Source organism: Ciconia boyciana, chromosome 7 (assembly GCF_034638445.1).
Source record: "Ciconia boyciana chromosome 7, ASM3463844v1, whole genome shotgun sequence".
Lineage (NCBI taxonomy): Eukaryota > Metazoa > Chordata > Aves > Ciconiiformes > Ciconiidae > Ciconia > Ciconia boyciana.
The window spans coordinates 33,907,508-33,922,602 of NC_132940.1; the positions used below are offsets into that span (position 1 = coordinate 33,907,508).

The window sequence follows — 15,095 nt, forward strand, 5'->3', positions numbered from 1 at the left end:
TCAAGGCTTTTTATGTGCTTCAGTTAATACAGATATTTGAATATTAAATTTGCCGCCTAAGATTGATAACTCCTAACATCTAATGCTTTTTTTTTTTTCTATTTCCCATATTACTGTCTAAATATCAGGTAAAACAGTTGACTCCTCAACAACGGGTATCTTGCTCCAAGAATCCAAAAAATTACTCCATGCTTTCAGTTCAAGGTCGGACTATAATGGTGTACTTCCCCAGGCTTATGCTGAAGTGAATAAGCTATACCAAACACTTACAGAGGTAAGGGGAGCTTTAGTATTTGTTCCCCTAACACCTTCTTGAAGTTACTCCATGTTCATATTACAAACCTGGCTTAGATTTCTAAATTATTCCCATAATTAACAAATTATTGCAGGAAATGTTGTTGCTAGAGTGTTTTCAAAATTAATAGACCCCAAATGTAACTTTTATTTTGAGATAGCAAATATCTGCCTTTATGTATATGCTTTGTAGACTTCCCTCCCCCCCCGCCTCTCCCCCCAATATAAATGTGTTAGTATTGGGAGGGTGACTGAAAAACATTATTTAGCTGCTTTCAGGAAAAATATCTTCTTTTTCTATTGTATTTGTAGCTGATGGAAAAGGGCCTTAAAGATTAAGATTAAAATTAAAATTGTTGTTTCTACTAGTGACATTGATCCAATACTACTATTGCTAGGTGTGTTATTTCAGCTTTCATTGTCTTGTAGCTCTGGCACTACACATGAAGAAAGGACTCGCTCGTATCATGTGCTTTGTGATAGTTAATGGGGGGTGTCCTGATACCTTTTGTGTTCTGAGAAGTATGTCTTTACTTCCAGCTCATCTCTGAGTTGCTGTGGAAGAAATTTCAGTGTCTTGGTTTGTGGTTACTGTTAGCTCCATATGTAATGGCATAAAGAATGGTATAATAAGCATGAGTGACTTTAAGTATTTCTATATATGGGAAAGAATACAGGTCAGAATATCTGTAAAAAGTTCTTTTCAGTTTTGGAGAAAGCTGAAGGAGAAAGGAAGAAGAAGGTGGTCAAGGAGAAGAAGGATGATCTGGGGAGTCTTGATTGTCTACTGTGCTGTAACTTCTGTGTGCATTGCAGTCAGCCATTAGTCTGCAGTTCTGTGAACGGTGCTACCATAAGAAGCAGGCTTTCTGTCTGAAAACTTGTTTCCTGCTGTCCTTGTCCTGACAGGTGTTTGACTTCACAAAGAACTGCCCTTATACAGAGTAGGTTGTGCCAGATCAGTTTCAGTTCAACCCAGACAAATTTTCTGAACCAGTTTACCAAATGAGTAGATGAATACTTTGTGCTGTTACGGAGGAAAAATGTGCCATCAGTCGTGGGATAGGGAATAAGAGTAAGAAGCAGTTCTTGTTTATACCAGCTTACTGCGCCTGGGAAGCTTTGGCACAGGGTTTCCCTTTGCTTCTGTTTCCTATCTGTAGAAATACCAATATATACATACAGAAGAAAGACTTGGTGAAAGACTGAGAGATGCTTTAGATGCAGAGACTATAATAAAGATGGTTATGACTAGAAGAGGTCTGCCTTGCTTTTTTGAGCATTGCTTAAAAAAAAAAAGTAGAAGTGTTCAAGTTTTCTTAAGTTAGGAACCAAATACACTCATTATTTGTTTGCTAAACTGTTTTATAAGGTGAGGTCAGACAGTGAGCAGGATTTATCAGAAGACATCATGGTTCTTTCAGAAAATGCTGTATGTGAAAAAATGGAAGCAATGACACCAAATCTTCAAAACTGTGAAGAAAAAAGGTTACATCCAAGTTTCCAGGTAGCTCAAGAAAACAGGCACCAGCAAATCTGGTCAGTCCTTGAAGGTGTGTGGAATACAATAAACTTGTACAGGTACGGTATGCTAAAGAAATTCAGAGCTTCTGCATAACCTTACATAATTTTCAAACAAACACAGTTCAGAAATTGCTTTTTTTTCCTCCTATTTTAGAGAAGAAGCTATTAGTAATTAATCAAAATTGACAAAAAAAGTCACATAACCTGTCACCCAAAGAAGTTAGGAGCATACAAATTGTTATGTGGATGCAGTCAGGGATCTGTCTAGTCTTCTGCTCTTTTTCTGGACAGTGGCTGAAATAAATTGCCTTAGAGAATGGTGTTGAAAACGCTGTAAGAGCCACAAATGTGAGACATCCATGGAAATCTCATCTTTATTCATAAAAAAAGAGGCATTCAAGCTCTAAGTTTTCTTGTGGTTATTTTCCTTCCAAATCCTGTGGAGATATACTAGCCTATGCAAAATTGTTTACTTTTTTTTAAAACTTCAATCAATTTGAAATATGGTAAGTTTTCTTGGTAAGCAAAATCTTTCACTCTATAAAATACAAATGCAGAATGTAATGATGAATTTCCTTTCTCATCTAAACTCAAAATTGCATGAAATTAACCCCCTCTCCATCTAGATGTTTTACCATTGTTAATATTTTGGTTATTTTTGAAAAATCTGCTTGAAGATCACTGAGGTGCCATCTTTGGATGCTATCACAAAATCTGAATAGATACTGTGTTTTCTTTTTGTATTCTTAACTCAGTGTCCCTCCTTTGAAAAGATTTCAGATTATGTCAAGCACAAAGGAACTCTATTTTTGGTGGTCTGTTAAGGACTCACCTAATAAACAGTGATAAGAACTCTCCCAATGCCGTTTCCACACTAGCATTTGAATGTACTATAGAGCTGCACCAGTGTAAGTCCTCTGGGCTTACACCAGTGCAAATTAATCTGAATTGAGGCTGGTTAGGAGGTGGCTTGCTGTTGTGTTCAGGTCAGCTGAGCATCTGTGCCAGAGAACAGTCTCTTACTTAGCAGTTATCTTACTGGGATAGTAATCATGAATTTGAAGGTTTCATATAGGCATCAAGGAAAAACTCTTTCAAGTGTACCACTTCATAATGAAAATGCAACTGAACTGTTGGCTCTTGCCATCTGTTAAGGACCATGCTGTGAAAAGAGGATAAAATTTTAGAGTCAAAGGTCACTTCACACTCTTCTTGCTCATGTCAAGAAAATACGACTTATCTCGCACCTGTGGGGATAATTCTTCATGAGTGCACTGCAGCTCAGTGGCCCAGCACAACCATTGCAGGGACGGTGTCAAGCCCATTCCAATAAATCTGGAGAATGAAGCTGCTTGGAAAATTGATGGAAAGCACTTTACTTTGCTTCTTTAACCTAACAGTTCTCTTCTAAGAGAGGCTTGCTCAGGTCGTGCATGAAGGGACTATTTCATTCTCAAGTGAAGTTTAATGATAAATCTATTTAACTCAAAGGTAAAGTACTGTTACAGAATACAGTCCCCAAGGAAAATTTTAAACAGAGAAATACAATTGTAGGGCATGGTCTTTCTACTATTTATTCTAAGACTATTTTAGATAACATGGTTTTAGTATAGATTTACATTTGACCTTTTTTTTTTTAATAGGCAAAATACAATGCACACAATAGATATGGGGTTTCTCTGAATTTTGAGGATTTTTATTAATTGTTTTTCAATGTCTCTCTTTCTTTCTTTTTAATATTAGTATTGAAATTTTCCAGAAGTTGGACCCCAACACACTACCTTTGACTGCAAAGTCTTTGTTTGAAGAAGCTTTTTTAGGGCTGCAGAAACTGTTGGCAGCTGTGAATGATATCCGTGAAGGAATTAGTAGGTAAGCATTTAAGCTAGTCATAAAAGCTAGTAATAGTAACAGTCGCTTGAAGTCATAAAAGTCACTGAAATCTTTTGATGCCATACTACAGTTTATTGTGTGTGCTTAGTTAGATGATTTTCAGTAAAAATCTTGGTATCAAGGCTACCTAGAACCATTTCTTGGTAGCAAAAGAATAAGAAACTGTTGCAGACATTCAGATCTCTTGTAGTGAATTTTCTCTTTTATGACCTGGGACTTGTTTTCCAGGATTTGATGATGAGCCACTCACCTCTGCTCAGAGTGTAACTGGAGCTATGACATGATTAACTAATACATTAGCTCTGATGGCAAGAACTTTGAATAATTCAGAACATTTGTTTTTCAAATGCGAGGCCCACTGGGATTGGGGCAAATTTCCAATATAGTGAAGGACATAAAGTTTTGGGACTTCACTGTTACCAATTCTAGAGTATTCTTCATGAGTCAAAGCCTATATTGCAGCAGTAACAATGAGAATCAATCAGCTGGACTCTCAGTTTAGGAAGGATAATATTCCCTCTGCCTTCCTTCTTTTTTAAAGAGTGCAGAAGAATAAAAATGAAGCTTCGGAAAGAATAAGGTATCTCCTGTGTAGTCACAGAATCACAGAATCGTATAGGTTGGAAAAGACCTTTAAGATCATCGAGTCCAACCGTAAACCTAACACTACCAAGACCACCGCTACACCATGTCCCTAAGCACCTCATCCAAACATCTTTTAAATACTTCCAGCGATGGTGACTCAACCACTTCCCTGGGCAGCCTGTTCCAATGCTTGGTAACCCTTTCAGTGAAGTAAAATTTCCTAATAACCAGTCTAAACCTCCCTGGCACAACTTGAGGCCATTTTGTCTCGTCCTTTCACTTGTTACCTGGGAGAAGAGACCGACCCCCACCTCTCTACACCCTCCTTTCAGGGAGTTGTAGAGAGCAATAAGGTCTCTCCTGAGCCTCCTTTTCTCCAGGCTAAACAACCCCAGTTCCCTCAGCTGCTCCTCATAAGACTAATGCTCTAGATCCTTTACCAGCTTCATTGCCCTTCTTTGGACACACAGTGTGTGTCTTAACTTAGTCCTTTTTTTTATAGCAGTGAAGTTTATTCACCAGCAGGACCAGCTACAGAAGAATGCTTTACATTGTCACTCTTATGATTGTGGAGTTCCTCAGTTTCCCATTTACTTTAAAGAGTGTTTGTAGGAACTGGTTTGTGATTGATTAAGTCTAAACATTATGAAAGTAGAAACAGAAAAATATGGGTAGAAATGTGAGCTAGAATAGCTTGGTGGTAATTGATTCATTTTCATTGCTGATTATTTGGTTTAGTACTCCCAACTGAGATTAGATTTTAGTAGTGGCAATGTCAGTTTTTTCTCTAAAGAAATTGTTTTAATAAAGCAGGTTACTGCTAAACTTGGTTCTTTTCATTCCAGTCCTAAAGTTCTTGCAAGAAATTCTGTGGTACCAGTTTATATACGTGGTGGACGAGATTTATGGGGAATATGGTGCTTCAAGGTCATTACTTCTGTGTTACAGAGGTGTTTCATTAAAACTTCGCATGGCTATAACAAAAGACATTTTTTATTTCCTTTAGTGAAAGCTACTTATCTCCCGTATTTCCTGTTATGGGAGAGCTCTGTAAAAATAAAAAGGTCTAACATTTTATGAGGGAAATCTGTTTTACAAAAGATGTACTTTCTTGATTAGAGTCATTAGAATATCTGGAGCTAAGATAGACAGTATTCTGTTATTTTACTTTATTTGAAATGGAAAGGCTGTTTTCTGTTCCACATGATTACCATGACACTCAATAACGTTTATAAAATGGCTTTAAAAATTCCTTTCATACTTTTTAAAATTTTCTTTTCTACCGTTAAACTGAAATATGTTATTTATGCATCCAGGATGATTCTCGGAGTGGAGTAATTTCCTTGCAAGGTTGCATTTGGAAATGCCTGCTCTGGGTTTCTTCTGCAGATTTGCAGTAGGGGGCATCGTGGGGCAAGAAATTCAGAGAGACTAACACGTAATCTTCTGTTTTAGTCTGGAGCGTAGGTATTTAAGTTAGTTTGAGACTTCTGAGTCGGTTTTCCAAAGAGTCAGAAGCCATATTTATGAATCATTATAGGTTTATATATATTACAGAGTACTAAAACAAAAAGTCTGAAGCTTTCAAAAGCAATAGAGAGGCTCATTTTGCCTAGATCGCTCAGCCTTTCTAAAACTGAACTTAGAGTATATTTATTTTTCTTGATTTTTGAAAAAATTCCATTCCTTTTGGTAACTTATAGTTAATCTAATGGTGTGATTGCAGAAAAGGAGACATCTGGAGAAAAAGTAGTGAAAAAGTTCTAGCTTGATATTTGGAGGCAATACAGCTTTTAGTGATAAAATACAAGTGTTTTCTGTGTTACCTTCTACTCCTTGCTGTCCAGAACAAAGAAGAGAGAAAACCTGTCTTGTGAAAGTTTGGAGGTTTTACAAATAAGTTATATTGAAAGTTCAACTGCAATATAAGTTCAGATTTTCAGATTGTTAAAAACAATTAGAAAAGCACAATCACACTTCTTGAGGTAAATGTGTATAATGATACCCTTCCTCATAAAGAAAATACTACACTACTGGCACTACTAGTGGCACTACTACAGCTATGTAGACTTGGTGACCAGAACATGTATATGAAAAGTGTAGATATTAAAAAGGAGGGGCGAGGGGAAGCTGTTTCATGGAAGAGGTCTTATTAACAGCTTTTTGCATCTTACCCTATTTTTGTAACTTTGTCGTACCATACAGATTTTTAATTCCATCTTTGCTTCTTCCTCTAACAACATTGGTAGCGGAATGGTATTTATAGTGCAAAGTACTGCATGCCATATATGTTTTACAGTACTTCAGCTCTAAAACTAAGACAATAACTAGTATGGTTAGCAACTGTTGGTAACCTACCTGCTTCTTTTGGCAGCAGGAATGTATTTAAACAAGTATGTGTTAGTTGTCTCATCAAATATAGCTGATCCTTGCAGCCATTGTTGTATTGGTGTGTTCTTGAGATTTACTCACTTGAAAAGTGAGCATGAAAGACCTATTTTCCACTTTTGACAGGAGAGGGTATTATATGTGTTGATGCATATTACATTGACTACCAATGAACAAAGATTATTAAACCCCTGACATTTATACTTCAAGTCAAACTGTAAAACCATGACATGTTTTTAAATACTTTTGGAGTGAATAATATTTCTGACTGTTTTCAGTGATGGTTTACACTTGTATTTGTGTTGTGTATTATTTGGGTTGGGTATTATTCAGAACCAGTTAACTAGGAGACCTAATGTAAGATCTCTTAAATTAAATCTTTAAAATAAGTTAAAATAATTATCTTCAAAAATCTTTAAAATAATTTATCGGTTTTCAAGTAGCTCTTTGAGGCAACAGAAGTATTTCTGCAACTCAGGGTTTTCAAGTTTGTGCCAAATCTTTTATCAGTTGTAGAAATTCTTCCACTGATTCTGCTGGAAGATATTTGGGCCCTTCATCTTCAGAGAGAAGAGAGGTTTAAGTACTTACTACAGCTAACTAACTCTTACAGATCTTGTTCTAAGAGGTGCAGAATGCCTTGCAAGGTATTGCTGCTGGAGGGTATATATACTTGAGATATATTTGGCTCTATACTTAAGTTACATCATAACTTCTCTCCACTTCATGCATGCGGGATGTGTTTCTCTTTTAACTTGTTAAAATTAATGTGTGTACCAATACCAGCAGAAAATTGGAAGTACTTGTAGGTTTTCACGATCAGTCATCTGAAACATATTTTGTGTCTTGTTGCTGTTAGATCTTCCCATTAACATACTGATTGGAATATTGAATGCAGGTAGCTTTCTTACCCTTTCAAAGGCTTCAGCAGCAGCGTTTAAATGTATCCGTAGGGGTTTACTTAGCCAATGTTTTCCTTCGGCTGAATATAACTTCTGATTCAAAGGCTTATATGCACCCCTAGGGAATTTTACAAGTCTGCATCTTTCCTGCCCAACTTACTTTTAGATAAGAAATTCTTGTTAACAGAAAAGAAGAAGAAAGTTTAGTCTTTGGTGAATTGATATAGTTATTTCTAGTTTGATTTTTTTTCATCTATTTGCTAAGAAATAATTGTTTTGTTCACATGCCAACTTTAAAATCACTCACAATTTACAGCATGTACTCTTAGATACATTACTCATAAATATTTATACTAATACAGTGTCAGCTGTAAAAATATTTATCTGTTTGTTACTGTAGTAAGGAACCTGAATTCTGCTTTTCTAATATATTATCTACATGGAATTTCTCTCAAATTCCCAATGATATTGTTTGTTTGGACAAGGACTCCATAAACATTTGTAAATTAAAAATATAATTTTTTAAGATCTTTTCAGTAGTGGAACAAAGCATTACTGTATCAGAACTGATCACTGAATGGAATATTTTGGGATTAACTCTGTGGAGCATTTTGACCACACACAGTCAGATTGGCCCAGCTGAAAGCAGGACTATGGTTGGATGAGCCCCAAGGCATCTTGCAGAGAGATATGTAGTTGTAGAAATGTCCCTCCCCAGGGGTCAGCACTAATGCAGAAACATCCCCTTGTACTAAGAAAAAAACCACTTTACATCAGTAATAGCATTTCTGAAGATACAATACTACAGGAAGATGAGCCTTTAGTTTAATTATCATGTCTGATATAGTTAACATGCAGTATCTGATAAAAGGTTTTCTCCTAGTTGTAGTGTTTTCTTTCCTACATGGATTCTTTGCCATCTCCTATTACATTTTAACTTAACCTACAGTTTTTTCTGCTGCCAGGGTCCAAATTTGTCCTTCACCCTTCTGCCTATTTTAATGAGAGCTGTAAGAAATTAAAAAGTTTCAAGACCTCTGCCTCTGTCAAATACAGCTGAAATTGGCCAGCGCTTAACAAGGTGCAGGGCAGAGGTGATGCTGTGGCAGCTCCTTAAGCCTTATTGCCTTTAAGCATGTCTAAAAAGCAGAAAAGTTTAAATAAATGAGTTAGTGTTGTAAAAGCCATGGTCCTTTCTGACCTTGTGAAGCTAGGGAATAGGCATCTAGACAAAGTGGTCCTAGGATCTGACATCTGAAGTACTTCCACAATATAAGAAAGCATGAGCTTGACTTTCTTTTGGGAAAAATACCCTTAATTTCCCAATAAGTTGATGTTGAACAAAACTCTGGCATGCGTTGATTGTTGTAACACCATTTTGAGTCCCTTATTGCAGTGCAGTGTCATGAGGAATTGTTAATAAGCTGCATAGAAGTTTTGTTTTTCCATTTCTCATCTTTTTTGCTTCCCTGATCTTATGACAGTGAGGCTAAACGGGGATTTTAATGGGTTAAGTTGACTTTTATACAATTAAGTCATATGCTTTTTTGATTGACTGCATGGATTTATTGAATTGGTTAATGCTTTACGACAGTCCTATAAGTCTTACACCACAGGCAATTACATAGAACTGTTAAAGACAAATGGCTCAGTGTGGCAAATACTGAGGTACAGAGGTTTGGCCAGATGTGAGAGTGATTACCATGTAGTCTCATATGACTCTTATCCGTACGCTTTACTTGTCATTGCCCAGGATTTTAGTGTTTGTGAGCAGCTGGCAGGCTGACCTGCTTTCACTGCCAGATTGTTTTGTGGGTTGTTTTTTTTTTCCTTCTATTTGATAAGTTAATTTTCTGATCCTTTCCACATAGGCTTTGCTTGTTTCCCAGGTCATCTCTATGCACAAGTGAGGAGCCACATTGTGATCTACTTCCTATCCATTTCCATTTTTGATTATCATATCTTGCACCCTCCATTTTGTAGCTGTTACCCATAGTCACTTTTTGTGTCTTCCTATGACATACTCTTCTCTACCTCACGTACTACATATTTTCAGAAAACTGCACAGAACCATACTGTATTTTTTAGCTTGATCAACAAATTGCATTTTAATGGCAATCTAACTTTCATGTCACCCAGCATCCTTGCCAACACCTGCTCAGAGCATGATGTTTGGATTAATTAAAAGTTGAAGCACATAACATCGGGTTGTTTGTAGTTTGGTTTTGCATGGCTATCCTGATAGGAAAGGCAAAAGTGATTCAATGGCTTTCCAGCTTCTGCTTTTGAAATGCATTTGATGTCATGTTGAGAGAGAAGATAAAGCAGTGGTTAAATATTGCAGTGTTCACAATACTGAGATTCAGATTGCTCATTACAAGAGTTTTACGTAAGAGACCATTTGCTTCATGTATTCTTAATTTAGAGGGTGTTCTCTAGACATAGTTCTGTAGCTGAAGCAGACTTTTTTCACTGAGAAATTTTGATGAAAACGAGATCAGCTTGATTTAATGAAGTAATAGATGCAGAGTCGATGTACATACAAACATGTCCAGATGTACATATTCTCTTAAAATTTCTGTTTTCCATAATACAAAATGGTGGCTACAGGAGATGAAAGGAACATAAAACGATTAAAACCAGGAGACAGCAGCGGTGGTGTGAAATCATTACCCTGCAGACAGGAATGTGTTACAATTTTCTACAGAAAAATATATTCCAAGACTGGGGTTTTTATTCCAGTTCCTAGTTAGTTGAAAACAGTAATAAGCATGTTTTATGAATGCTGACCTATTAAGAATTTGTGGGGGAAGTTACTGTGCAAGCTCTTCTCTCACCAACTTATTTTCAGTACTCTGTGTGTAGCAATGGTTGTTCCTTGAAAACAACAAATGTATTTTATTTGAAGATGTTGTAAAGCTTTGAGCCAAATGTCAGACTTTGCATTTCATGTTATAAATGCAGAAGCAATTGTTGTCATAATCCAAGCAAACGCCATAAAATAAGTTATGGGATTTAACATTAAGTTACTTGCGTGCTTATTTACACATTTTACTTCGTTTTTTTTCCAAAGAACTGGAAGCACAGCCTGTTTGTACATCTGCCTGGGGTCTGGTAACTTAGTGAGCTAGACCAATAATGTTAGCTGTTTGCTAGTATGCTTTGGTCACCAGTACAAAAATAAGTATGTTTTCCAATTTGATGTCCTGACAAGAAATGAATATGAAGAGTGGTGAGGGTTACCTTGTTGGCTGTCTGAAGTGCATAGTCTAGGAAACATCAATGGAATAATTTTTAAGTCTGCAGCTTCCTAACTGGTGTCAAGATTCAGATTCTCTAGTGGTCGTTGAAAAGTGCTCCCTTCAGTGAGAAAAGATCAAATGCAGTATATGTGATGCTGGTGCTTTCATGGTGTTATGTTTGTGAAAGGGAGGGAAATGTGGGTGGCATGTTGGCTGCTTTCACACTCACAGTACAATTAAAGATCTGTGCAAAACCAGGGGTCTAAAAATGACCTTGGAATTACAGTCTAATATTGCTTTGAAAATTACTTTCAAACTGGTTTTCTTTAAATGTAGCCTTGCTAAGAATGATGGAGTGAAACTTGAAGTTTCGAGCCACTTCTCTGCCCTGGGAAGTGAGAAGTCAGATGAACATAAAGAGCCATGTGGAGATGCCGTGTAGTCAAAGAGAAAGGCAGCACCATTTAATGCTGCCTTCCACTCTGCTCTCAGTCTCTTCCTTCACCTTTTTGTAGCTCATACATACATTTTTCTTCCACAAAATCCAGAAGCCCATAATTAATACAAGTCTTTCTCTCACCAGTTGCCCTTTCCCCCCCACCCTCCATCCTTCCTATGGGTTTCCCACCAGCAGCTCAGCTGTGGCTGCAGTCTTACTTATCCTACACCCTTCCATACGTGCCCTTGGCGCAGCAGGAAAAATATGAAATATTTGCCCCAACATACTGTGTGGCAATATGTAATGGCTTTCAGGTGAAGTTATTAGTAATATCTTACCTTTTATGTTTTGTATGGTTCCGCATTCCATTTTATGAAAACAAACATGCAAGATTTCCTCCTTTTTGCATGAAACAGAAGGCAGAATGGTACAAAAATAATCGGCAATAGAAATCACACTTTCCCAGGCTCTGGTATACTCATGTATTTATATTGCAGATGACTGATGCGATAGCTAAAGCTGATGCACTGTCCCATGCAGAAAGGGTTGCTGGCTAATGGCTCCATGGACCTGGTCGGTGGGAATCTTAGCTGCGATGCGGTCCAAGCTGCCAAGATTCCCAGCGCTTCCAAGGATTTTTGCCAAATTGTCTCTGCCGGGGTTTTATGCTGTCAAAGCTGATAGCTTTCTCAGGGAGGTAGCAGTTGAAGGCTTCAAGGTATTTTTAGGAAAACTAGCCAATTGGTTCTCTTGCTGACTTTTAGTTGGCAGGTTAAGTGTTTTAGTTTAAGAAAAAAATTCTGTGTGTATCTTCTTACAAAGGGGGAAAGAATGTGTGACTAATTTTTGTAACAGTGATAATTCCTATGTAAAATCATGATGAAAATAAGCAGCAGACTTAACTAGTTATGATAAATCCTGTGGTGTGTCACGGTCTTCCAGCCTGTTTAAAATACAGTGTCTTTTTTAACTGGGATTTTTAACGTATTCTGTTAGTTTTCTGTTTTTTTCAATTCCTAATTAATTCATTTATAAAGGCTTACAGCTTGCAAGGGGAGGGAGGGGAAAATTTGGGCACTTTCCCATGGGAAAGTAAATAGAGCTTCCCAAAAATAAGATTTTTTCAATTCTTTTTTTCCCCCAAATACAATAATTTTCTTAATAATTATTTACATACTTAAAACTTGACATAAGGCAGAATTTTATCAGTATTTCTTAATATATGTAAACTGTTATATGGTTTTTAATGTAGTTTTTAATGTACATTTTGTAATGTTTAGGAGGGTTCCATTTTTTCGTAGTGAATGCAAATTAAGTTACACTGAGGTATAACTGAATTATATCTGCTTAAATAGATTAGGAGAATTAATTTTTGAGAGAATCACTTCCTTATTGGATCATTTTTGGAGCCTTGTGGAAAAGGGTGTACGTCTCTCAGAACTTCACAACACCTTACAGAGGGACCAAAGCTGACGCTTTCTTCTGCGGGTGCTTGTAACGTGGTGAACATTACAAGCTCTATCTCTGCTTGTAATGTGGTGAACAAGGACTAGATTTTGGGGAAGACTGAAATGTCGCTGGCTGCTGTGTGTATTCATGGCTAAATATAATACCAGTATTTCACGTGATATACAGTTCTTCATAAAGACACGTCTCTTCAGCTGTCAAACTCTATTTTCACTTCCCAATATTGGGTGGGAATTGGTTATTATTAGAAGTAGCAACAATGGTATGTAAATTGTAGCGTTTGAGCTGTGCATTAGAATACTGGAGGGAATCAGTTAAAGCTTTAGCTAGTGTGGGAAAGTTTTGTATTGTGTGTCACTTTTCTGTTGCTCCACATTAATACAGCAGGCTTTGCTTATGTGAAACAAAAGGCTTTTAATTATTGCTGGTTTTCTTCCCATCTACATAGCGAAATTAATTGCTCATAAAAACATCAGTTGAGTTTTTAATTAAGAAAAACCTTCATAGAAAGTTGTTACAGAAATAATAAGATCATTTAATTATTTTAGGGGAGTGGAAAGGGATGGGTGGAAGCGAAAATTCTTCAAAGACCAGAATTTTCTTTTTGTTTAAAGAAAGTAATTAGATTTTTTTTTCATGAAGCACTTCTGAGTATTCTAACTCTTCCATAGAATCCTTTTATATTTGCTTAAAAAAATCCCCAAACTTTTCTTTTTCAGAATTTTGACCCCAACCAGTAGTTTCCAAGATATTTGGACCCTCTATAACTTCCTCATAAGCAACGAGGTATGAAGTTTTCTTCAATGTTTTGTCAGATACGCTTCTGTTACTGTTTTTTATTTAAAGTAGTTATGAGGTTAGCTGTCTCATCATTGTGTTTCCACTAAGCTAGAATTTTGAAGATTTGCTCTTTTTTATTAGGTGTTGGACATAAAAATGTATTTTTGATTGGTACCTACCAAAAGTTATTTAAATCTCTACCAGTGTTTGAGTTGCTTGTGTGACTTCCTTAGTGCACATTTGTGCTGAAAGACTCACCGTCGAGAGTAAAAAGCCTTGAAGCTGAAGTTACCAAAACATCCCTGACCTAATAATTTAAGAAGAGAGCAAGCGAGTGCATTGCATTAGGTAGTTCTATGGAGAATATTGTCTGCAGTTCAGAGAAAAAAAGATAAATTGAAATTACCAGTTATTCATGAAGTTTTAACTGATTTGTGCTGAAAGACTTTAAGAAGAGAAATTGAAATGAATGTTTGGAGTAGAATAGAGGTATTTTTCCATTTAGTGTATGTTGTGGGTTGACCCTGGCCGGACACCAGGTGCCCACCAAAGCTTCTCTATCACTGCCCTCCTCAGCTGGACAGGGGAGAGAAAATACAATGAAAGGCTCGTGGGTCGAGATAAGGACAGGGAGAGATCATTCACCAATTACTGTCACGGGCAAAACAGACTTGACTTGGGGAAATTAGTTTAATTTATTGCCAATCAAATCAGAGTAGGGTAATGAGAAATAAAAACTAAATCTTAAAACACCTTCCCCCACACCTCTCCCTTTTTCCTAGGCTTAACTTTACTCCCAATTTTCTCTACCTCCTCCCCCTCAGTGGCGCAAGGGGATGGGGAATGGGGGTTGCGGTCAGTTCATCACAGGTTGTCTCTGCTGCTCCTTCCTCCTCAGGGGGAGGACTCCTCACACTCTTCCCCTGCTCCAGTGTGGGGTCCCTCCCATGGGACACAGTCCTCCACAAACTTCTCCAGCGTGAGTCCTTCCCACAGGCTACAGTTCTTCACGAGCTGCTCCAGCTTGAGTCCCTTCCATGGGGTGCGGTCCATCAGGAACAGACTGCTCCAGCATGGGTCCCTTCCACAGGGTCACAAGTCCTGCCAGCAAACCTGCTCCAGCGTGGGCTCCTCTCTCCATGGGTCCGCAGGTCCTGCCAGGAGCCTGTGCCAGTGTGAGCTTCCCACAGGGTCACAGCCTCCTTCGGGTATCCACCTGCTCCGGCGTGGGGTCCTCCACGGGCTGCAGGTGGATATCTGCTCCACCATTAACCTCCATGGGCTGCAGGGGGACAGCCTGCCTCACCATGGTCTGCCATGAGGCTGCCTCACCTGCAGCCTCACAGGCTGCAGGAAAATCTCTGCTCCGGCGCCTGGAGCACCTCCTCCCCCTCCTTCTTCACTAACCTTGGTGTTTGCAGAGCTGTTCCTCTCACATATTCTCACTCCTCTCTCTGGCTGCAGTTGCGCAGGTTTTTTTCCACCTCTTTAAATATGTTATCCTAAGGGTGCTAGCACCGTTGCTGATGGGCTTGGCCTTGGCCAGCAGCGGGTCCGTCTTGGAGCTGGCTGGCATTGGCT

At 37.9% G+C, this 15,095-nt stretch overlaps 1 protein-coding gene across 3 annotated transcripts in view; it reads left to right on the forward strand.

Annotated features, from left to right (window-relative positions):
- SWT1 (SWT1 RNA endoribonuclease homolog) overlaps window positions 1–15,095 on the forward strand; it is a 42,097-nt gene that overhangs the window by 18,263 nt on the left and 8,739 nt on the right. For all 3 annotated transcript variants that reach the window (XM_072867758.1, XM_072867757.1, XM_072867759.1), the window contains 4 exons: window positions 129–274; window positions 1,667–1,875; window positions 3,562–3,690; window positions 13,454–13,520. In XM_072867758.1, coding sequence (XP_072723859.1) covers window positions 129–274; window positions 1,667–1,875; window positions 3,562–3,690; window positions 13,454–13,520 — 551 coding nt within the window. The remainder of the gene's footprint in view (window positions 1–128; window positions 275–1,666; window positions 1,876–3,561; window positions 3,691–13,453; window positions 13,521–15,095) is intronic.